Source organism: Xenopus laevis, chromosome 7L (assembly GCF_017654675.1).
Source record: "Xenopus laevis strain J_2021 chromosome 7L, Xenopus_laevis_v10.1, whole genome shotgun sequence".
Taxonomy (NCBI): domain Eukaryota; kingdom Metazoa; phylum Chordata; class Amphibia; order Anura; family Pipidae; genus Xenopus; species Xenopus laevis.
The window spans coordinates 82230968-82255161 of NC_054383.1; the positions used below are offsets into that span (position 1 = coordinate 82230968).

Below are 24194 nucleotides of genomic sequence, written 5' to 3' on the forward strand. Positions count from 1 at the left end.
TTATTGTCGCTACAGTTACTTGGTTTTGTGACTGTAGCTTTTTTTAGTGGTGGAAGGGGTCAGGTTGGAAGAAGATAAAACTCCACTGCTACTACAGATTACAGTAATTATTACTGGAGTAGCAGTTCTACTGAAAACAAATTGTCAAGTCCTTTATGTGACAGTGGTGCTATATTTGCAGAAGTGTATCACCATCCCCACAGTTGTAATGTGGATGTTATCTTTAAAATACTCTGTGTTTCTTTTTGAGATACTTTGTGCAAATATATTCTACATGAGCAATTTGTTTGGTTGCAGTTGGTTTTATCTATAGCAGTCTGCAGATATATTGTTAGTAAAAAATGGTCCTAATTTGGGACATGTACAAATATGGATATGTACATTGGCCAAAATGTGGGGAGATCCCCTGTGTTTATTGTATCAAATACAATACTTTGGGAGTGTACCCTTTCATTAGATAGAGCGTGGCTCCCAACATTTTGGGAAAAAAATAGAAAGAGGGACAAAAATCTTTTTGACCATGCTCATTTTATCGACACACCCCCCTGATTTGTCAGGTTATGGAAAGTTTGAACACGTTTCTGGGGGTTTTAGAGTCAGGTTTTGTATGTGTTATTACAGTTTTCCTTCTGAAAGTGAACATGCCCTTTAAGCTGCAAGTCACAGTTTCCCCAAGATACTTGCTTATTCTAGATTGTTACAATTGTTTCTTTGCTTATCTTATGGGTAGAACGACACAAGTGCTTTTACCTGCAATAGCATCCTTTCCACAAGCACTGAGATGAATCACAGGCGTCACATCGGATGCACCGAATCTAAGTTAAGTAATAGAAATGTTGGACATTGTCGATGCGTGCATCCAACACAACACGACTGATGAAGACCCAACATGCATCGTTCGCATCCGTCAGTCATGTCATGTTGGATGCACGCAACGCAGCACATGCTCATTGGTGTTTGGAGTGGCAAACCCATAAGGTCTACGAGTGGCAGCTCGTAGACCTTTATGGGTCAGACACTGGTTTGCAGATGCAGCCTCCAAAATACATTGTGCAAGATGCCCTATGAGGAAGGCAAGGCCTTGGATGACATCATTTCTAAATATATAGGGGGAAGTATACCTTTCTGCCTCAGACCAATCGGTCACTTGGTACATCAAGAAGACAACCTGATACATTCTTCTTCAGAAGAGATGACGTGGAGGCATACCAACCGGGGAAGGAAGAAATCTAGGTCAGCGTCCTGGAAGTCTGGTCAAAGCAGTTTATTTCGCAAACAGCAGTAGAAAGCAGTATGATGGTTAGCTTGCGCTGCCTCCTGTGGGAGCAAGACTTGCTTTTCACAAGGTTTGGGAGAGAGAAATTCCAGATGCCTGTGTAGTCTCTACCATTGAAAAGGGCTACTGAACCCGACAGTCTTCCATCAGGTGGACTTTATGGCTACCAAGCACAACACCAAGCTTCCAAAGGTCTTCTCACTGACCCCTTCTCCGACTGTTCTAGCTACATTCACCCAGAGCTGGCAGAATCTGTATTTCCTCCAGTCCAAGTATTCATGAGAGTTTTCAGAAGATCTTGGCCACAAGGATTCAGGCAATAGCCATTATACAAAATTGGCCCAGGAGGCCGTGGTTTCAATTGTTAAAGTTTTGGAGATTCAGGAACATTTGGATCTTTCTCAGATTCCAAATCTCCTAGTCCAGGGAACTTGGAGGCACCCGAGTTCAAGCTAATGGCCTGTAGGTTGAGAGGAGGCTTTTAAGGCAATACAGCTGTTTAGATTATTCTGTCCAAGTATAATAAGATCTGGAATTGTTTTTGTGATTTGTCTCCTTCAGTGCTGGAGATTCTCGAGCTCCCCCAGGAAAAGTTAGACAAGGGCTTGCGTTACAGTACGCTTAAGGGACATATATCTGCTTTGTCAGCAATCCTGGAGAAAAGATGGTCCAAAGATCCCTTAATAGAGAGTTTTTTTCAGGCTGTACTGCATATTTGTCCGATTACTAAATCATTTTGTTCAACACAAGACCTCCTTTTGGTGCTGGTGACATTGGCTTCAACTACATTTGAACCTTTGGAGCATGTCTCTTTGTGGCTTCTTACTCTGAATATTTTTTCTGGTGGCCCTCACTTTGGCTAGACAAAGATCTGAGCCTTGTGCTTTGTCTGTAGATCCTTATACCACCTTTCATTAGAAAGTAGTTTTGAGTGAATGAGTCACTAGTTTTACCTTCTTTCTTTACTTTCGCAAAAGGATCTCACCACATTGGATGTCAAAGGATGTTTTGAAGGGCTACATTGAACGAATGGTGGAGTTTAGGAAGTCTAAAAGCCTCTTTGTGGTTCCAGTAGGTAGAAGCAAGGGAGAGCTGGCAGCCAAGTCCTCCTTGAGTTCTTGGATTGTTAAGACGATTTCCAAGGATTATCAGAAGCAGGGCAAGACCTCCTCCAGCAGGGGTTACAGCTCACTCAACACACAGCATTTCAACCTCTTGGGCAGCAGAGGCTGGGGTATCTACTGAGACCATCTGCAGGGCAGCAACCTGGGTCACTCCAAATACATTCATCAAGCATTATAAGGTATATGAATCCAAGATGGCGACCACCTGCCTCACCACATGGCTCCTGCTGGGCACAGGTCTATGACCTCACCTTCTTCCCACTCCAGGATTGGTCGTCGGCGACGGAACGGACGCCGGCGTCGGAATCGGGCGCCGGCGTCGAGACGTCAGCGTGAGGACGCTGGCGTCTGCGTCTGACGCAAGCGCGTCAAAATTTGGCGCCAACCCAGAGACTATTTAAACTTACTTCCCCTTCCAGTCCTTGCCCAACTATAGGTTCCTGCTACTGAGTTCCTGGGTGTTATTATCTATATTTGATTCTTGTGTACCGATTCCTGCCTGTTCTTCGATTCTGCTTGTCTTCTGCCTGGTCTGACCTATTTGCCTGTATTTTGACGATTCTTTGGATAAACCCTCTTGTACCTCGAACCTGGTCTGGTCTCCTCTTTGGTCTACACTATTACTGTGCCTTCGGGCCCGTTACAGCAGCCCAGTTCAAGCAGTCAATCTGTTCAGCAGCGATGTCATGTAGAAGTCAATGGAAGAGGTCCCTTGAACCATTTGAAGATCTTTTTACCCTTCATGATATTTGGGTTTTTATCGGTGGTTTGCGCTTGAGTTTTTTACATTCAGGTTTTTTTTCATAAATAATCAAACATTCGAGTTGTGAGTTTATTTGAGGTAGAAAAAAACCTCACAAACATCAGAAACGGGACCTTTGATGAATTACCCCCTAAAAGTATTAATTTGGACACTGTCAGGGTGGTGAATCGTGTCACCAATTTAAGCACTTGAGAAAGTGCTTAAATTTATTACAGCCAGTAATAAAGAAAAATATAGAAGATTCTCCCCCCTCAATATTCTGACTCCTCCTCCTTTAATTTTCTCCCGTCTCTTTACTCCAAATACAATCTTTGCAAGGTTTTCCCTTGTTGTGTAAAAAGTGGAGTGAAACATTACCGCTGATGTTGCGTTTGTTTATTTACAGGTATCTGTTGAAATCTAATTGCTGATTTGTTGCTGTGGGTAACATCATCTGTAATGCTTCACTCCACTTTTTACACAGCATGATAAGTAAGCCCCTATGACTCTCTGATATTTTGCCTGTAACTGTTAATGTGCAGAGTGTCTGCAACAGCTTCCTAAATTAACCATACCAGCAACCATATTTAGAGCTGTCAACTTTTTAGTTAAGAAGCCTGGGGATTTGCAGTGTGCTTTGGAGCACCTCCGAAAATATCTGGGTTTGACTTACTGGAAAGTGACATCATGCGCTTGTGCAGAGCCTATCCTGAATGCGCAGAAGCCACACCGCTGATGTCAATGAAGTAGTCTGTGCATGCGCAAATCACAATTTTTGCCTGCAATTGTCAAATGGATGTAAGTGACGTGAGACCGGAGCACAAAGCATGAAATCTAGTAACTCTCGATAAAATAGGCCGAGTTGACAGCTCTGAGATACAGACTGCAACCAGCCCAGTCCAGCTAGTGTTTCACTTCCTCGCACACTTTTATAGACCTCTGGCTATTTTATTTCCCCACTCTCCTCCTTTCCCATAATATGTCACTCACAGACAGGGCAGCCATCAGGGGGGAGACAGGGGGAAGAGTTGTAGGGGGCCCCGAGGGTAAGGGGGGCCATGCCACGCCACACTTACTTGATTAGCCAGGCCCCCCATCTTTCTGAGAGCTGCTGACTTCGGGAAGGCATGGACATTTAAGGGGCCCTTGCCACGAATTTTCTCATAATGTGGGAGGGGGGGCCCTCGCCACCAATTTTTCTTTTCTCATGTGTAGTCCTAGCCACCAATATTTTTTAATGGGGGGGCCATGGCCACAAATGTTTTTTTATGGGGGGGCCCTGACCACCAATATCTTTTTATTTTTTATTAACATGTGGGAACCCTAGCCACCAATATTTTTTTGTTTTTTTACTGTGTGGTAGGGGGTGGACCTGTGGGGGTGGGGAGGGCGGACCTGTAGGTGGGGCTTGCGGTGGGTGCAGCCCAGGGGGACCAGGAAATGTTGTCATATAGGGCCCTGCGATTTCTGATGGCGGTCCTGCTCACAGAGTTGCCAGGTTGGCGGGTTTTCCGTCAAATAGGTCTACTAATTTAAAGCCCAGGCGGGTTTCCCAAATAAAAACCCATCAAGGGACAGATTTGGGCTAGTTTTTGGAGCGTTAGCAGGTTTGTACTTTGGAAACTTGCCAAAGTTTTTTTCCCCTTGTGTATCTGACATGCCTCTCCCAATGCATGTTTGGTAATGTAGTTAGGATATAACAATTTGCCAACATCCTAGATTAATGTAAAACTACAATACCCAGACTACAATACTTCTCTGGAGTTGTTTTTCAGAGTGTTCTCAGAGAATCTTTGCTGGGACGTTAGATTTGCTTGTAGACAGTGGAGCAGCAACAGAGCATTAGCACATAGGTGCAATGCGATTGGTTAATATATGCACTTATTTAATCTTTATAACACTGGCTCTTGCAGGCAGTCTGTTTTTCATTATATTACCTCAGTGTTGGGCATAGAGGAAGGATGCTAAAGTGCTGGAACGTGTAACACACAGCATATCCCACAGGATGAGTTCTTGGTGGGACGCCGCAGGCTTTTTTGCTGTCCAATATGATGGTGCCTGAACTGGCTAAAGATGATGGTGCTACTTTGATACAGTCTCATGTGGATTGGGATGTTCATTGAGGGTTTGTGCTTCTATTGGGACCATATGACTACTGTTATACTCCAACTGCCAGCATGCCATGTGTTTGTACAGGGCGCTCTTTCAGTCTTAACCTGTCTGAAATTACAACTTGTCTCTAGGGTTGCCACCTTTTCTGGAAAAAAATACCGGCCTTCCTATATATTTATCTTTTTTCCCTATTAATAACATTGGTTTCAACCATCATTTTTACCGGCCAGGCCAGTAGAATACCGGCCAGGTGGCAACCCTACTTGTCTCCTGTGCTATCTGGCATGTTGGCCAATGCAATACACACTGCTGTTAGCAACTTTTAGGGCTCTTACTGATGAGTGGTTGAAGCTGCGCTGCCCTGCGTTCCGTTTTTCTGCGTTCAGCCACAGGGGAGCGCAGCAATAGACGCATTCAGTTTTTTCCAATGGGGCTGTACTCACACAAGCCGAAAAAACGGAACGCCGAACGCGGGAAAAATGCATGTTGCGTCTCAACCTGCGTTCGGCGCCTACACGCGCCTGTGTGAGTACAGAACCATTGGAAAAAACGTAATGCGAATATTCCCGTGGCTGAACGCAGAAAAAAGGAACGCAGGGGAGCGCAGCTTCAACCGCTCGTCATTAAAAGCCCTTAGTATTGTTTCTGCATGTACCAAGATGCCTTTTATTGTCTTACTGTAAGCTGCAAGCAAATCTACAATATCAAGTATAATTCACTAACTGGAGAGGGGGCACTGGGCATGAGTTCCATGTTTTAAAACGGTGTTCTTTCACACATATTCTTTTCACTGTGCATAGTGGCTTTTGGCTGGTTTTGAAACTGACTTTGGTTTGGAAAATGAGACCTGCCCTGGTCACTCAAAGAGGTTTCCAAAGCCTGTGGTGTTGCATTTTATCATCTAAAAATGAATGTCCTGCTCTTTGCTCTATTAACTGGATTTTTTCCTAAATAATAACTCATTGTAGTAAATGTGCTTTTTTAATAAGCCATGTTAGTGCCGGACACTCAGTGCTTCCCTCCCTCCCTCCCCTGCTTGCCAAGATAAATTCCTTCCTTTCAACTTTCAGCTACAGATTCCCTTCCCCAAAGACTGCCTGTTATGAGCTATTAATGGTCAGGTTAACGATCACAAGCTGCACTGTGGCGACTACAACAGTCACATGAGCAGATTGTTTGTCTTTCATACAATAAAGTTACACAAAAGACAAAGAACACTCACAACTTTGCAAATAAAGTTTGTTGAAAAAAAAAAAGCTACTGTCATTGCAGACTAGTGTGCCATCGGAGGGTGCCTAGTTCAGCTACGAACTGAATGGCAGAGTGAAGATCAAGGCTAATAAATCGGTGGTTCCGTACTACGGTTTCCTCACCTCTCCTACTTAATTAAAGGACACACTGCAGCCAGGACCGGAGAACATCTCAGTACAACCCGCAGCAGAATGGTAAGTGTAATGGAGGGAAGCGGCCAGGGTTTCCAGCTCTGATTTTCCAAAGCAGCCAAAGTCAGTTCCAGGACCAGCCCAAAACTAGCCAAAAGACACTTCTTAAGTAGCCCAAAATAGTCTAATATGCCCAGTGCCCCCAACCCAGTTACTGAATGATGTTTCCCTGCCCTCTGTGTCCATGCAGGTTATTGTCATTTTGCTGCCAGCTCCAGCTCACAGTAAAACAATAAAACACATCTTGGTATATTCAGCAACATCACTGATTACCTCCCAACACTTATAAAAGGTGTATTATTAACTGCAGTGGCAAACGTTTTGGACATGCCACTTTGTGGCCACAACATACCACACCAATCATTTCACATCAAAGGGTCAATCAATCATGATGAACCAAGGGCTGGGTGTCAAAAGTCAGGGCTTTGTAAAAGGGGACTGTCGGGAAGAATGTTACTATAGAAATGAATTCAGAATGTTGCATTAACCCCAAACATGATACACATATGGGTAATTTGAACTACAACTCTCATCAGCCCCAAGAGAGTTAAAGCTTAAAGTGATTGTGTCATGATTTTTATGGTGTCGTTTTTATTTCTAAATTACACTGTTTACGCTGCAAATAATTCATTCTACCATGTAAAATTTAATTCCTGAACCAGCAAGTGTATTTTTTTCACTTTATAATATTGGTGTGTAGGCAGCCATCTCGGGTCATTTTGCCTGGTCATGTGATTTCAGAAAAAGCCAGCACTTTAGGATGGAACTGCTTTCTGGCAGGCTGTTCTTCTCCAACACAATGTAACTGAAAGTGTCTCAGTGGGACTTGGCTTTTTACTATTGAGTGCTGTTCTTAGATCTACCAGGAGCGGTTATCTGGCTACCCTCCCATAGTTCTTTTGTTAAACTGCTGGGAGGGGGGTGATATCATGCTTACTTGCAGTACAGCAGTGACGAGTGATTGAAGTTTATCAGAGCACAAGTCACATGACTGGGGGCAGCAGGGAAACTGACAATATGTCTAGCCCCATGTCAGATTTCAAAATTAAATATAAAAAAATCAGTTTGCTGCTTTGAGAAACAAATTCCAGTGCAGAATTCTGCGGGAGCAGCACTATTTACTGATGCATTTTGAAATACTCCCATGGCAGTATCCCTTTAAAGGAATTGTTCAGTGTAAAATAAAAACTGGGTAAATAGATAGGCTGTGCAAAATAAAAAATGTTTCTAATATAGTTAGTTAGCCAAAAATGTAATGTATAAAGACTGGAGTGATTTGATGTATAACAAGTCAGTCTGAACACTACTTCCTGCTTTTCAGCTATCTTGGTTTACACTGACTGGTTACCCTGGCTACCAGGCAGTAACCAATCAGAGACTTGAGGGAGGGGCACATGGGTCATATCTGTTGCTTTTGAATCTGAGATGAATGCTGAGGATCAATTACAAACTCACTGAATAGAAATGTACCATGTGGCCCCCCCTTCAAGTCGCTGACTAACTCAGAGTTATAGAGCTGAAAAGCAGGAAGTTGGATTCTGGCTGTTTTATTAGACATCTGTTCACTCCAGCCTTTATATATTACATTTTTGGCTAACTAACTATATTAGAAACATTTTTTATTTTGCACAGTCTATCTATTTACACAGTTTTTATTCTCACACTGAACTATTCCTTTAATGATCAACTACGGAAAGTAAAAAATGGCAGCCCCCACATCACTGTACAAATCAATAGTACAATCACATAGCGCAGGAAACAGGTTGTGGTGCAAATAGGATGACACTGAAAGAGCAAAGTCAGCAAAGAGGAATAGAAAAGGGAGCTTTTTATATCCAATTGCATGCTGGGTATTTTAGTTTTAAATTAACCTTGGCTGTAGGCAAATTGTTATATACAAACTACATTACCCAACTTGCACTGGTAGAGGCATGTCAAGTATACTTAGGGAAAAAACTTTGGCGAGTTTCCAAAGTACTAAATTCACCAACGCTCCAAAAACTAGTCCAATTCTATACCTTGTACTTTGGAAACCCGCCTGGGATTTAAATTAGTAACCCTATTTGGCTGAAAACTCGCCAACCTGGCAACTCTGCCAGAATCAGCCTGGCTGGTCTTTAAAGGGATTGGTTGCTACACAGCCATCAGTTATGTATAGAGATGAAGTCCAAACTTTATAGCAAAAGCATTTCAATGAAATGTTCAAAGAGTGTTTAATATGTGTGAATATAAATGTATGGCTCAGTGTCGGACTGGGACACCAGGGGCCCACCCAAAAACCTTTGACCAGGGGCCCACCAATTAATTTTAGACAAGGGGCCCACTCTTAGTACTGTTATTCTTCCTCTCCTCACTCAACCTCTATTCTCCTAGTCTCTTCTTTACACACTATAATCTATTATTCCATCTATTTAGCCTCTTTGTTCTTATAGCAATAGGGAATGACCATGAAATAGGCCAAATGTCTAGCAGCATGAGGGCCCACTGACACCTGGGCCCACCGGCACTTTTCCTGGTTTCCCGGTGGGCCAGTCTGACACTGGTATGGTTTGTCTGAATTACACTCCTTTAGAGCCAGTTGTGAGTTTCATAAAAAGCAGTGTGGCACTATAATTTTCAGCCTATTTGCTTGCACAATACCATATGTGAAGACTTGAACCCAACCCGAGGAATGCTTTCGCTTTCAGTTGTGAATAATAATTCACAGTGCTCCTCACGTAGTGCCTATGTGTGACCCAGTAAAGTGTATCAGATGGCATAGTGGTCAGCAATATTATAATAAAATTCCAGGGACATTTCAGTTGTTAGGCTGATGTGTCACCAGTTCTTTCAACTAGTGACAATCATGCAGTGCTCTCTATGTGACCTGAAAACCACTTGATTCTGAGACCCCTATCATCATCCTTTGTTTTGGGTGCTCTCAGATCTTCAGCCTAGGGTTGGGTATGGGAAGAGTTTGTAATGGGGTAGTTGATGGGTGGAGTAGGGGAAGGCACGTGAGTGTGCAGCAAGATTTTGCAGTGACCCCTTTAAGAGCTCACATAAGTGTTAGCTTATAAGAAGCAAAGTGCCCCTAACACCCATGCCTTGCTAAGTTGGAATAATTTTGGTGTTGATGCTAGCTTATATTGTGGATTTTATATTGTTTAACATATAGACATTGTTCCTGGACATTTAAGGGAGGTAAGTATCTATGGTCTAGTTTACCTTATCCCTAAATCTGGGCATGCACAGGCAGTTTTAATTGCCCCTTAAAAGACAACGAAACACCCTAAAGTTAAAAGCCCCCATCCGCCACCCTCCACTGCCCCCCCCCCTCTGATTCCTCCCCCCATAGTCTTCTACTAGAAAGAGTGTCCCTGGCAGCAAGACTGACCTTTCTATGCAGAGTAGCGGATTGGAGCTTGTGGGCTCCATCTTTGGTACCTATGGATTTCTTCATGAAGTGACTGCCGACACTTGAGCTTTTAGCGCATACCTTTAGGGGAGGTTCGCTCGCGAAGGCAGCTTGTATGGGCCCTCTTAGACAGCCTATCTGATAGGTACCCAGCAAAAAATTAATCAGATATCTATCAGACAGTTTTGAAAATCCAGATGCGATGAGGACTGCATCGGCTTGTTGGTGCAGTCCTCCCCCAACACCCTCCACTGGTGCCTGTTATGAAACTATCAGGCCAAATGATTGGTTCCACCTGATATTGTCCAGCAAAATCGGGCTCATATTGTTCAGGCAGGTTTAAAAACCCTTAGTTTAGTTTGGCACTTGGATATCTCCACAAGGTGCCCATATCGGGCAAAGATCTGCTTGTTGAGTGACCTCACCAAATGGGCAGATCTGAAGGTGTATGGCCACCTTAACACTTGAGGTTGTAGATACTGATGCAGTAATGTAACCAAAAATAGACCCCATATTGGGACATTATTATTATAATGGAAAGCCTTTTGTGATATTTGCCTGAAGTTACTCATTTTAGGTTTGATCTTCTAAAATGCTTGCTTAAACGCTCTATATGGATCATCAAATGAAACTTATTTGTGTGTCCAACTTTAATCACCACTCAAAGGATCAGTGAGGAATTATAAAAGTGGTTTACTTCAGCATTTGAGGCAAAACTGTGGTCTTCATCAGAAAAAAATACCCAAACAACTCAGAGACTGACCAGCCTATACCTTAGTAACCTATGTTCACTGAATAATATTAATGACAAGCAGTTATGCTGGTTTATGGCCTTACATTTTCAGTTGGTAATTTTGTGCAGCTGCCTGTGTCTCTTCTGGAACGGGGAAACTGAATGGATTTTTGCAGCTCAGCACAGAGAAGGGAGTTGCCTCTGTGCCAAGATAACAGGGGACCCAGTCATTCATTTAGTGCTGAAATAGAAATGGTAGGCCATTCTGAACTCCACTGATAACGAGCAGTGAAGATTCATGTTTAATTATGCCTTAAAATGTGACCCCACCCGTAGCCTCTCCCAGCCCCAGCTCTTATACTTATCTGCATGCTCACATTGTCATAGAAAGGGCTCAGGGTATAGTAGTTCCAGTAGTCAGAGCACACACCGTTGCAAGGGCACCCACGTGCAGACATCTCTAGCAGTTCAGACACTTAATCATGGACACCTGGGAAATTGTGGTAATTTTTTGCTAATTCATTTGAAATTTTGTGTTATTTTAAACTCTGCTGACTTCAATTTATTATAAATATGCATGCTACATGAGGCAAGGGATATGGATCCATCAGACTTGCTTCATTGAGCTGTCCTTGTTTCTGAGTGCTCACTCAGTAAGGTTGGTGGTTGCCTTTTATTTAATTGTATAACTTTATAGAGGGATCTGTTATCCAGATAATTGCCACTTGAAGTTTTACTGTTAAAGAGTTTTTTCTGTAAGCGGGATCACCATACTAACAGCCATTCAAACCCAGTAGGATTGTCTTTCCATTTGCATAAATACATGCAGCTTAGTTAGAATCATGTACACGGTACACGAATGGGACTTGTTATCCAGAATGCTTAGGACCTAGGGTTTTCCGGATAACAGATCTTTCTGTATTTTGGATCTTCATACCTTAAATCTACTAGAAAATAATGAAAACATTAAATAAACCCAATAGGCTGGTTTTGCTTCCAATAAGGGGTTATTATATCTTAGTTTGGATCAAATGGAGTCTATGGGAGGCCATTCTGTAATTTGGAGCTTTCTGGATAACTGGTTTCCTGATAACGGATCCCATAGCTGTACTGAATTATTCAGAACAATTACAATTGCTTGCTTAAAATGGAGTCTATGGAAGATGGACTCCTTATTTCAGAGCTTTTCAAGTTTTTGGCTACGCAATCCCTTATCCGTATTATATTATATTGAGGATTATATTTATCAGACTTCTGCTGGGAAGTTATAGTGTTCATTCCCCAATCATGACAGGCACAGCTGAAAAAATACATTTTTAATGTAAAACCACATACAGGAATGGCACTTTTGCACCTTTTGCCAAAGTGAAGGCAGTTGTTGAGTGGCACACTAAATATGAGGCGTAACCTAGTTCTGCAGTATGCTAGGTTTTTTTTTATTCCCTTAGCCCTAGGCATTAAATACAGCAGTATGTTTTGTATTTGTATTCAAAAAGTTATTTCCTTAAGGGCTATTCCACACGGGGAGATAGCGACGCGTTTGCGGTCGCGGCGACAAAGCGCCGCGACAGTCGCCAGGCTTTTTCAGGCGACTGTTGAAAAGCGCATCGCCTCGTGTGGTTAGCACAGGCGTTTTTACATAGGCGCCCATACAAAACTGTCGCCTGCGCCGGTCGCGGCGACTGTCGCGGCGCTTTGTCGCCGCGACCGCAAACGCGTCGCTATCTCCCCGTGTGGACTAGCCCTAAAGGTACACAAGGTAGAATATCTCCAAATTGTTTAAATGCATGTTTTAATTCACAGGCTGCAAAGAAAATATGCCTTTATATACAATTTGGAGATATTTTACTGTGTTTGCTGTTAAATTTCTTTTTGAATGCTTGTATGTGGCAAAAAACGTGATTTGCATAAATAACTCCCAGCACCACTGAATACTATTCCTAGTGTACCAACGACAAACCTAGTTTGTATTTGTATTTGCAAAGTATACAAAGTATTTGTATACAAAATGTATACAAAGTTTTATATTTGTATTCAATGTCTTTTTTTTTTTTTTTTCCTCCACCGTGCCTCCTTTTTTATTTGAAGTATATATCCCACTTGGCTTTGTTGAATCTCTTACTGTGAACCAAAAATGTACAAGATAACTATAAGTATGTATAACAGAAAAAGTAGCCTCAGTGCTTATGCATACATTCATCTCGCCAGTTAAAGGAAAACTATACCCCTCAAACAATGTAGGTCTCTATAAAAAGATATTGCATAAAACAGCTTATATGTAAAATCCTGCTTCATGTAAATAAACCATTTTCATAATAATATACTTTTCTAGTAGTATGTGCCATTGGGTAATCATAAATAGAAAATTGCCATTTTAAAAAATAAGGGCCGCCCCCTGGGATCGTAGGATTCACTGTACTCACAAACATACCAACAAACCATACATTTTAGGTCACATGAGCCAATTAACAGACAGAGTTGTGTCTTTTGCTTCCACACTTCTTCCTGTTACAGTTAGAGTTGAAGTATTTCTGGTCAGGTGATCTCTGAGGCAGCACACAGACCATCACTAAATGGTGGCTCAAGGCAAGAGATGTAAAAGTACAATATTTACTTAAATATATATTCCAGTTTGGTAAGATTCTTTAATATGCCACTTAATATGATATGAACTATCTGTTGCTTAAGTGTTCATTTTGGGGGTATAGTTTTCCTTTAAAGGAACCAAACTGGTGAATTCATTGTGTCTGGGAGACCCGTAGCAAGACCCCTAACAAGTAATTCTTGACCTACTGGTGCTGATCCACACTCTCTTTTTTTCCCTATGGTGCAGGAAGGTGCAGGAGAGACCAAACATGTCATCCGTGTTGGGACAAGAAAAAGCCAGGTAAAGTGCTGGTGGTGTGTATAATTGCTTTATAGAACAAATTAATACAGACAGTTTTTCTTTCAGCGGTCTTCAAATTCATCCGAGTTCATCCAAGCCCTGGTTGCAATGAGTTCACTTGAAAGGAATATGGTCCATGCTCTTGCAGCGTTTATTGCAAGTAGATTAGCCACAATGGTGCAAGTCAAAACGCTTTCTTTATTCTGTAAAATGCTTTTCCATTCCGAGTAATCAGCCATAGAAGCGCTCTCTGTTTTCTTAAAGGGATTGTTCACCTTCAAACAACTAGTTGTTTTCAGATAGATCACCAGAAATAACGACTTTTTCCAATGACTTTCTATTTTCTATGTGACGGTTTTTCTAATATTGAAGTGTAAAGTGTCATTTCTCTCCTTTTGAAGCAGCTCTGGGAGGGGGGGGGGTCGCCGATCCTGTGTAAACTGTTCTAAATGGATACATTTAGTTGATACATTTCTTATCTTTGTCCCTGCTGAGCAGAATCTCTGGGTTTCATTACAGGCAGCTGTTATAATTGATACAATTGTTGCTAATACTCTAGAGATGCTGCTGAGAAATGTATCAACTAAATGTTGCAAAATGGTAACAGTTCAGAGTCTGCACCTGAATTACTGAGCTGCCAGACTCAAACACCAGAGACACAAACATTCACCTTTACACTTAGATTTTGGGAAAAAATTAAAAAATAAATAATGGAAAGTAATTGAAAAAAGGCTTTATTTCTGGGGAACAATCTAAAAACAACTGAATTGAAAAAGTATTTGGAAGGTGAACAACCCCTTTAAAGATTCACCTTTAAGTTAGCTTTTAGTGTTTTATAGAATGGCCATTTCTAAGAAGATTTTCAACTGACCATTATTTATTTTTCTATAGTTTTTAATGAATTGTCTTCTTCTTCTGACTCTTTCAAGCTTTCAAATGGGGGTCACTGACCCCATCTAGAAAAAATGCTCTGTAAGGCTACAAATATATTGTTAGTGCTACTTTAATTTATATTGCTACTTTTTGGAGAGACCCTCTCCAAAAAGCCCAGGTAGGGCCATACAGAACACACAGTAGCTCCCTTTGTAGCATGTCTTTTTTTTTTTTTATCTCTAGCTGGCTCGCATACAGACTGATAGTGTGGTGGAAATGCTGAGCAAGAGATTCTCATCTACACACTTTGAAATTGGTAAGAAATTTATAATGTTGCTTTCTGTTTTTCTGCTTTCTCCTGCCTATTTTCACTCTTTTCTTTTGTTTTCTCAGTGTATGTGCTTTCTATATGTATCTTCATAATGCTTTTAGTTTTGCTTGTAACCTCTCGTTTAATACCTTTCTAGTTGCCATGTCCACCACTGGGGATAAGATCTTGGACACAGCGCTTTCCAAGGTTTGTATATAATGGCTCACACAAACTGATAAAATATCAACTGAAATGATCCTATTCCCTTCTATGTGTAATGTAACTAAAGTTTGACTATAGTATTGTTGTTCATATTTTAGATTGGAGAAAAGAGCCTCTTCACCAAAGAATTGGAAAATGCACTTGAGAAAAATGAGTAAGATTTTGAATGTGGGTTAAGGGATATATATAAGATGGGGTATAATTTCAAAACAGAGGGGTTGCAGGGGTGGCCCATTTTATTTTTGTGTGGCATTATGTCAACCAAAGGATTTTTATGGTCTCAATTCAGCTTGAGTGCTACATGATACCATTATTGTAATAAAATCCATTCCACAAACGTGGTATATCCGTTAATTGGTAGACTGTGTGTAAAAAGCTATTAAGCACTTGTCTAGTCTTGGTTTTTTAAGGATCACTTATATTTTGGCAAAGGTAATTGATAAAAAATGAACTCTGTTTCTCTTTATATTGTGCTCTAGAGTTGACCTGGTTGTTCATTCGCTGAAAGATTTACCAACCTCCCTGCCTCCTGGATTTACCATTGGAGCAGTGTGCAAGTATGTTTTTTCTCATAAAATGAGGGATGTTTATGAAAGAGATGTAAAATAGGCAGTGTGCAATTCACCATTATTATACTCTAACAAGTATTTCTTCTTCAGACGGGAGAATCCATATGATGCCGTTGTGTTTCACCCTAAAAGATTCGGGAATACCTTGAGCACATTGCCTGAAAAGAGGTAAGAGTTTGCATGGTTCTCTGTTCCAAGCATTAGGGAAGAAGCTATTTCCAAACTAAATAACCTGCTGGAGAATAGTAACAACCAGCTACTATAAAGCTAAAGCTGACCACCTAAAGATCTGCCCATCTGGCGAGTACACAAAAGGAGCAGATTTTTTTTTATATGCCCTCACTGAATTGGGAGATATTTGGCAAATCCAATCATTTTTCCCTCAACTTGTAGATGCCTCCACATTCTAACAGGATTTCTAAACTTACTCTATAGATATCTGGCCAGTTTTCAGGCAGGGCCATGCACAGGCAAATAAGCTGCTACATCAACTTTGTTTTTTGAATATCATACACTTGTGTGGATTATGTTAACCAACCTACAAATAAAATTAAAGGGGTGGTTCACCTCTAAGGTTACTTTTAGTATGTTATAGAATAGCCAATTCTAAACAACTTTTTAATTGTTTTTCATTATTTATTTTTTTATAGTTTTAGAATTAATTGCCTTTTTCTTCTGAATTTGTCTTTCAAAAACCATTAAAGGGGTGGTTCACCTTTAAGGTAACTTTTAGTATGTTATAGAATGGCAAAGTCGAAGCAACTTTTCAATTGGTTTTCATTATTTTTTATAGTTATTTGCCTTTTTCTTCTGACTTTTTGCAGCTTTCAAATGGGCATTACTGACCCAGTCTAAAAATCGAATGCTATTTAAGGCTACAAATGTGTCGTTATTGCTATTTTTTATTACTCCTCTTTCTTTCTGGCCCTTTCCTATTCATATTCCAGTCTCTTATTCAAATCAATGCATGGTTGCTAGGGATAGTTTGAACCCGAGCAACCAGATTGCTTAAAAAGCAAATTCAAGATCCGCTGAATAAAAAGCTAAATAACTCAAAATCCTTAAATAATAAAAGATGAAAACCAATTGCAAATTGTCTCAGAAAATCCCTCTCTGCGTCATACTAAAAGTTATCTCAAAGGTGAACAACCCCTTTAATGATGATTTGTAAGCTCTTTTGGGCAACTCTTCTTAAATCAGTTATTGGGTGCTTTGTATGTAAATCTATATATATATATATATATATATATATATATATATATATATATATATATATATATATATATATATATATATATATATATATATATATATATATATATACAACCATTTATTGTACAGCGCTGTGGAATATGTCGATGCTTTATAAATATGTAAATAGTACTAATAATGATTTGAAATGCCACTTTTCTCATCAGTGTGATCGGAACCAGCTCCCTCCGGAGAGCAGCACAGCTCAAGAAAAAATTTCCACACTTGGAGTTTAAAGATATTGTATCCTTTTATAAAATGACTAGTCAGACTGAGTAATACTATACATTTTGGTGAGATTTATTGAGGTAAAGGTTGAACTTAATAGAAGTGTGCCTTTTTTCAAGGTCAACAACTGTGTAATCATGTACTTTCACATTTAAAGTCCCTCACCTCATAATACATAAACCATAAAAAGCACACACTTAATACTTATGTATAGAGAAATGCAGCATTATATGTCTGCATGTGCACTAAATGATGATGACCAATACATGCACTTGGGTCTTTATTTTGTACAGTCCCTGTTCCTGCTGCCTGCATTTGTTTCTGCATTTTTTAAGAAAGAGTGTGCACACAATCTGCATTATGGCAGTCAAGTCTTTTAGTGCAAGTACTCAATTATGTCTCTTACTTTGGTGGAAATTCTGCACTGTATCTACTGTTGTATTATTGTGGTTATGTGAATTATTTATCTTTGTATATAAAACAGTTACCGGTAGTCTGTGGACCACAAATTATTATGTTGTGCAACAATTTACTCCATGGTTATCTCAGTCCACAATGTGTTCCACAGGCAAAAGAATGAAAACTGCTGCAGCTTGCCAGCTATTATGCCCAGTGTGACTGTATAAGCAGAGAAACAGAATTCTTCTCATGTACAGATATTCAGTCATCCTTCCCAAAAGTTTGAAGTGTAGCATTTCTTTAAACTTCTGCTCTTTCAGGAAATCTGTTGCCAAGCCATTTTATATTAATCAAACTGTTGGCCTGCGTACCAGAACAAGGATCTGCATAAGAAAGTGTCACCTTTCTTGTGTTTGACTTGCAGAATCCGTACTTATGGATTTGAATTTAGTCCTTGAATGCTACTGTTCCTATCTGTATTTCTTGACTGTTAAATGCAGTGAATAAAAAATACACAATTCTGCTGCTGCACGTACTGAAAATCTAAACTTAATGATCTGGCATTTTGATTCTGATGTGTCTGATCCTTGACATTTCCAAAGCGTGGTAATTTGAACACTAGATTGCGGAAATTAGACGAACAGGAGGATTTTAGTGCAATTATATTAGCAGCCGCTGGACTTCGCCGCATGGGCTGGGAAAACAGAATTGGCCAGGTATGTGTGAAATAGGCTTTCAGCATTTTTTTCACCTGAACTGTGCAGCCATGGGTACCTCTAAATAACTATGATTAGGTATAGAACCATAGCCCTGGCAGCTCCCTCGCCTTTTGCCCTGAAAACAGAACACAAACATGAGATGGGTTTAAGAAGCGCTGCAAATGAAGAAGATGGCACTCGGGATCGCTTCGTTTTCCGAAGTCACCCAAAGTCTCCTTGTGAGGCAACTTCTGGTGACTTCAGAAAACGAAGTGCACCGATTGTCATCCCGCTAGTGATTTACAGTTCGGGAAGATTAGTCGCCTGAAGAGGAGATTTGTTTGTTTATTTGGATTTACTTACTTAAAGGGGATGAGCTCCTTTGTGCTCATCAGTATATTGAAGATAAATCTATTATAAACAACTTTTGCCTTTGTTATAATTATTATTATTTTTTAATTAGCTTTACTATTCTGCATTTTTTTTTTTTGTCTGTAACAAAAATCTAGTTTTCTGGGTCTTTGACCCTAACTGCAGAAAAACAAAGATCCGGTTAAAGTGCAGCTTTGTTGTTCTGATTTGTAATGGTTTATCTCACTTTTTAGCCCCTCTCCTGCTGATTTTATATTCTGACTTTAAAATGGTGCCTGGTGGGCATGGTAATTAAGCCCTAGCAACCAGAAAGCAGATTAACTTTCAAGCCTGAGGGCTAGGCCACACAGGGAGATTAGTCGCCTGGCGACTAATCGCCGCGTCTAATCTCCCCGAATGGCTTGCTGGTATCTTGCACCCGCTAGCACTAAAGTCGCCTGCGCCTATTCACACGTGGCGACACGTTTTTCAAAGTCGATCGAAATTACCTCGTGAGGCAATTTCGAGCGACTTTGAAAAACGTATAGCCGCGTGTGAATAGGCGCAGTCGACTTTAGCGCTAGCGGGTGCGAGATACCAGCAAGCCATTCAGGGAGATTAGTCGCCTCAAAGACGCGGCGATTAGTCGCCAGGCGACCAATCTCCCTGAATCTTCCCGTGTGGCCCTAGCCTGAGAGCTGTAGAGAAAAAATAAATATTAAAACACACACATAATGATCTACTTTAAATAGTCATCAGATTTGTGCCCTGTTCAAGTCAGATTTTGAAAAAGTAACAGACATGGTTCACAGCCAAAAGATTTAGCTCTCAATTAAGTGAGAATTGTTTATTTGTATTCAAGCATTTAATTCCCTTTTTTTACCTTTCAGATTCTGACATCAGATGAATGTCTCTATGCTGTGGGGCAGGTATGTGAGTGCAGATTCATGGCTAATTGATTGCTTTAAATTAGTGAAAATAAGTATTGAACATGTCAACGTTTTTCTCATTAAATATATTTTTAATGGTTATTGACATGAAATGTTGGTAACAACCCAAGTAATCCACACATACAAAGACATCAAAACAAATATTTCCATGAATTAATTTATGTGTAATAAAGTGGAATGACACAGGGAATAAGAACAAGCTTACTGAAATGTATTTAATACTTTGTAGAAAAGCCTTTGTTGGTAATGACAGCTTCAAGACTAGTCACATGCATTGCGCAGGTGTGATTTTTGGCCCATTCTTCCACATAAACTATCTTCAAATCTTGAAGGTTCCGGTGCCTATTCTATGAACCCTGAACTTCAATTTTTTCCATAGATTCTTAATTGGATTCAAGTTGGGTGATTGATTGGGCCATTCTAGCAGCTTTATTTTCGTTTTCTGACTATAAATAGGAGATATATTGAAAGTAGAAATGCTCCAATGTGTTAAATCTTGCCCTGCATAAGGCTCAGGCTCTGAACCAGAGGGTGGCATGTTTAATTGTGTGCTACACTCCATACATACATTTAAAAAAATACCTATAATTTAAAGGAAAACAATTCTTAGTCAAGGGTTGTTCACCTTTAAATTAACTTTTAATATGATGTGGAGAATGCTATTCTGAGACTATTTACAAATGGTCTTATTACTTGCGGTTTTTAAAATGTATTTAGCTTTTTGTGCAGCAGCTCTCAAGTTTGAACATTCAACAGCTATCTCATTGCTAGGGTCTAGTTTAACTTAGCAACCAGGCAGTGGTTTAAAAGAGAGACAGGAATAAAAAAAGAGGAGGACCTAAATAGAAATATAGTAAAAGAAAGTAATAAAAAGTAACAACAAAACAATAGGTTTTTGGCTGCTGGGATCAGTGAAAGCTGGAAAGAGTCCCAAGAAGACCAATTGAAAAATTGCTAAGCATAGGTCATTACCTTAAAGGTGAACCACCCTTTAATCTCTACTCACCCAAACGCTGTCCCTTTGGGCTAAACCCATGGGAGATTTTATAGTCTGATGTAGTCGCATGGGTTGAAATATAATGGGACTGATCCAAAAATCTGATGGGCAAAATACATGAAACATTTGACTTCCGATAAGACACACCTGTCGGATGGGAACAAAGCAAAGCCCAGATTCTCCCGTGGAGTTTATCCATATAGTTACGTCCAGCCACACTGCATTTCTGTTTGGCAGATTCAGAAACCTCTGAGCTTACATTTAATTCTGGTGATTTAAAAATTAAGGTTGTTTGCTGTATGAAACAGTGACATAGCTACATTTACTGTATACTATTATAGTAAATACTGATGTATTTACCAAGAATTTTCTCTTCTTTCTTTAAAGGGGGCTCTTGCCGTGGAAGTACGTGCGAAAGACCAGGATATCTTGAGTATGGTGTCTGCTCTGCAGGATCCTGAGACGGTTCTACGATGCGTAGCAGAGAGAGCCTTTATGAAGAAACTGGTAAGAAGCATTGTTTAAGGAATATTTACTGTATAGTTAGTGTACCTTTGTTTGTAGATAGAGTGTTTTATTATCTTCATGTTTACACTGAGGAACCAGTGCTCCTTTCTACCACAACATTTGCAATAGAGTCCTACCTTTATAAAGGTAAATAATCTCCGTACATATATGAATTAACACTGGCCTATTTTATCCAAAAAAGAAAAGTTCTTTCACACGGAGCACGAAGGGGGCACTTAAAAACACCTCTTTATTAAATCATTAATAAAGCCTTTTGAGGAAGTGGCAACAGCCACAAATGCGTCAAACATGAAGTTTTTATGTGCACTCCATGATTTTATTAATTTTCGGAGGACGGGAGGGGCACATGTGTCTCTACTCTTAATTTAGAAGAAAATTGGTGCCACGGAGCTCAGGCACACAATAAGTTCTGACTGACTTATATGTTTTCTTTTTATGTTTTAGGAAGGTGGCTGTAGTGTTCCAGTGGCAGTGAGTACAGTTGTGAAGGACTCTCAGGTATGGTATTCTTGTTAAAATATAATTTTGCACATATTACACTGTACTACCTCTGCATTTTCACTGCCTTAGAACTGATGGTACAACTGTCACTTTTCTTTTGACTTCCCGTTTTCTTGAATGGCAGCACCAGTACTTTAGCTGAACAGTCTAAAATACTCTATTATTATAGTTTTTGGTCTGAAAAATTCCAGCCAGGCATCTTTGAAGTCTTTAGTAACTGCAGTAAGCATTATGAGGTGCTTTTCAGCTGAAAAGGCTTCATGAGCACAAAGTGCCTTTATAATAGACATAAATTGGAGACAATTAGTGATGGGGTTGCTGATTTTTTTTTTTTTTTTTTTTTTAATTCTGTGGAAAAAAGCAGGTCACAAAACATCAACAATCCTTTGACTTTACATTTTTGAGCTTTTGTTTTTGCTGATAATTAAAGTCATTTACTAAATGTGTTATGCTAAACCTTTTCTCCAGCTCTACCTTACTGGTGCTGTATACAGCCTGGATGGTTCAGATTCTCTAAAGGAGACAATGCAGAGTTGCATCAACTTCCCACAGCAGGTAAGTGTGATATTGCAAAGTTATTGGCCTTGTTAAGCAAAATGTAAAATTCCCCTGACCCCCAATTAACTGATTTATTAGCAACTTTATTAATTGGACTATTTTTACTGACTACTTCATAATTTGCTTAATTCACCTAATCAATCTCCTACATGGACTTTCCAGCAGAGGAATGACTATTTATTGGGCCCCACAGCAAGATCATTGGGCCCCTATACTTCAGGAACAAGACATTTTCCATAAATATACATTGTAGCTGATTATCAGTCAAAGTCACTGTGCCACCTGTAATGCCTAGCCGCCCTCCTGCAGTTAGAGGGTTTGCTTTCTCTATTGATACACCCCTGTTTTTCAGTAAAATGATTTGTAGCTGTGGTTAAAAAAAATCCACAACTTTTGAGTTCAACCTTTTGTCCTAGCAAGAGCTACCACTTCTGCTACTTGATCCTTTGTGTAGTGCATACAAGCGGCATGGCCAAAAATCTTTTGTTCATGGGAAAGGCCCCAGACAAATAACAGGGCTCTAAGATTTTTGATGACAGCCCAATCTGCAAGTATAGGCACCTGTGACCTTAATGCTCCTCCCCCAGTAATGCTTGTGTTCTGCCACTGACTATTTTTGTTGCACTTGCTGGGTTAGTGACACCAGAGGGAAGGCCAGGAACATATGCTACTGCTGTCCACAAATAAATTTAAGGGAAACTAAAATCCTTGGTTAACCACTGCTGAGTTTCCTTTTAAAGGAAAAATACTATGTGTTATGAAAAGATAATGTTGAACTAAAAAATGTCTTCTCCTTTTTAATGCTTCTAGGAGGTGGAAGGACCCAATGATGACGTGCAACATGTTGGTATCACAGCACTGGGTGTTTCACACCAAGCTCTGGAATCTGCAGAATGTTTAGGGACAGGGTTGGCAGACTTGCTGTTGAGCAAAGGTGCCAAAGAAATCTTAACTGTGGCACGGCAGCTAAATGATTCTAGATAATGTAAAGTTAATTTAGAGAGAAGGAACAGCCAAAAAGCCACTAAACTTGACTACTGCCAGAGGCCTGTGACATCAAGAAATATGTGCTTGGGTCATTATGTGCAGAAAAAGCAGGGGCAGATAAATTCTTCCATGAGCCCCAGGCTGAACCCCATCCCCTTGTACAACAACCCCATCCAACAACACTTGTCCCCCTAAGAATTATGTGCCTTTGGAGACTGCTGAGATATACCATAAGGGGGTTCACCACTGAATTGAGTTTTATATGGCATTCAAATACATAACTTAACAAGCTAATGTATATTTAAAAAGCTCTTTTATTTTACTATTTGAATGAGGTCTTGTTCGTTTAAGCAAAAGGTTGCAACTTTTTTAGGGCAGAAACGAAACAATCCATGATATTATAAAATAGTGATGGATCAATGATTATGTATGTTACACAATAAAGCTAGACGCAGAATTATTGACAATTGTATGCTGCTCTGACAATAGAATGTTTTGGATTGTAATTTTGCACCAGTGTTACTGGATGATACTAGGATATGTTTCGTATTTTTTGTACATTTTCTATTGTAGCAAGTTATATTTGGCTGAATATTAAAAAACAAATTGATTTATCATGTGTTATTCTGTTGCTGTTTAATCACAAACCCCAAAAACAATAGCAGATTTTGGAAACAATTCCTTAAGGCAGAGACCATCTGCTATTTTTTTCCCATTAAAGGAGACATTGTAAAAAACAAGAATGTACCAGTGCATTTTATTCTTTTAGATATAGAAGAAATGTGCTGAGAACAGATGTGTTTCTGGTTACTTTATCGAAAATTTCTACAAAACCCCTACTACCTGCACATCTGTTCCATTTCCTGCTGCCTCCTTTGCCAGGCTGTGCAGGGGAGCTGGCAGCACTGAGCACACTGCACTGTAGGACAGGAACCAATCAGGAAACTAGGCTGCCCCCATAGGTAACTGAAGCCTGTCTTTGCTTTGAGTAACTGCAGGGCTGCGATTGGCTGTCCCCCTCCTACTGTGCTTCTGGCAGGGATTGTTAGGACATGCCCA

General features: G+C 40.1%; 1 protein-coding gene across 2 annotated transcripts; it reads left to right on the forward strand.

Moving 5' to 3' along the window:
* Positions 1 to 6525: 6525 nt before the first annotated feature.
* hmbs.L (hydroxymethylbilane synthase L homeolog) lies at positions 6526 to 23754 on the forward strand. 2 transcript variants are annotated; one of them, NM_001096230.1, is given in 14 exon segments: positions 6526 to 6699; positions 13660 to 13713; positions 14830 to 14902; positions 15054 to 15103; positions 15217 to 15272; positions 15598 to 15675; positions 15778 to 15855; positions 17106 to 17181; positions 18168 to 18281; positions 19505 to 19543; positions 20949 to 21068; positions 21534 to 21587; positions 22059 to 22145; positions 22959 to 23754. In NM_001096230.1, coding segments are annotated over 14 exon segments (1056 nt in total). In that variant the 5' UTR covers positions 6526 to 6696; the 3' UTR covers positions 23133 to 23754.
* Positions 23755 to 24194: the final 440 nt, after the last annotated feature.

What these genes read in the sequence shown, in the direction of transcription:
- hmbs.L (XM_041568591.1), top strand. Translation starts at nt 11,309, where the DNA reads ATGGACACCTGGGAAATTGTG. An exon ending in ACCATTGGAGCAGTGTGCAA is followed by an intron (nt 15,676 to 15,777) that starts GTATGTTTTTTC and finishes TTTCTTCTTCAG; the next exon opens with ACGGGAGAATCCATATGATG. An exon ending in GTCTCTATGCTGTGGGGCAG is followed by an intron (nt 19,544 to 20,948) that starts GTATGTGAGTGC and finishes CTTTCTTTAAAG; the next exon opens with GGGGCTCTTGCCGTGGAAGT.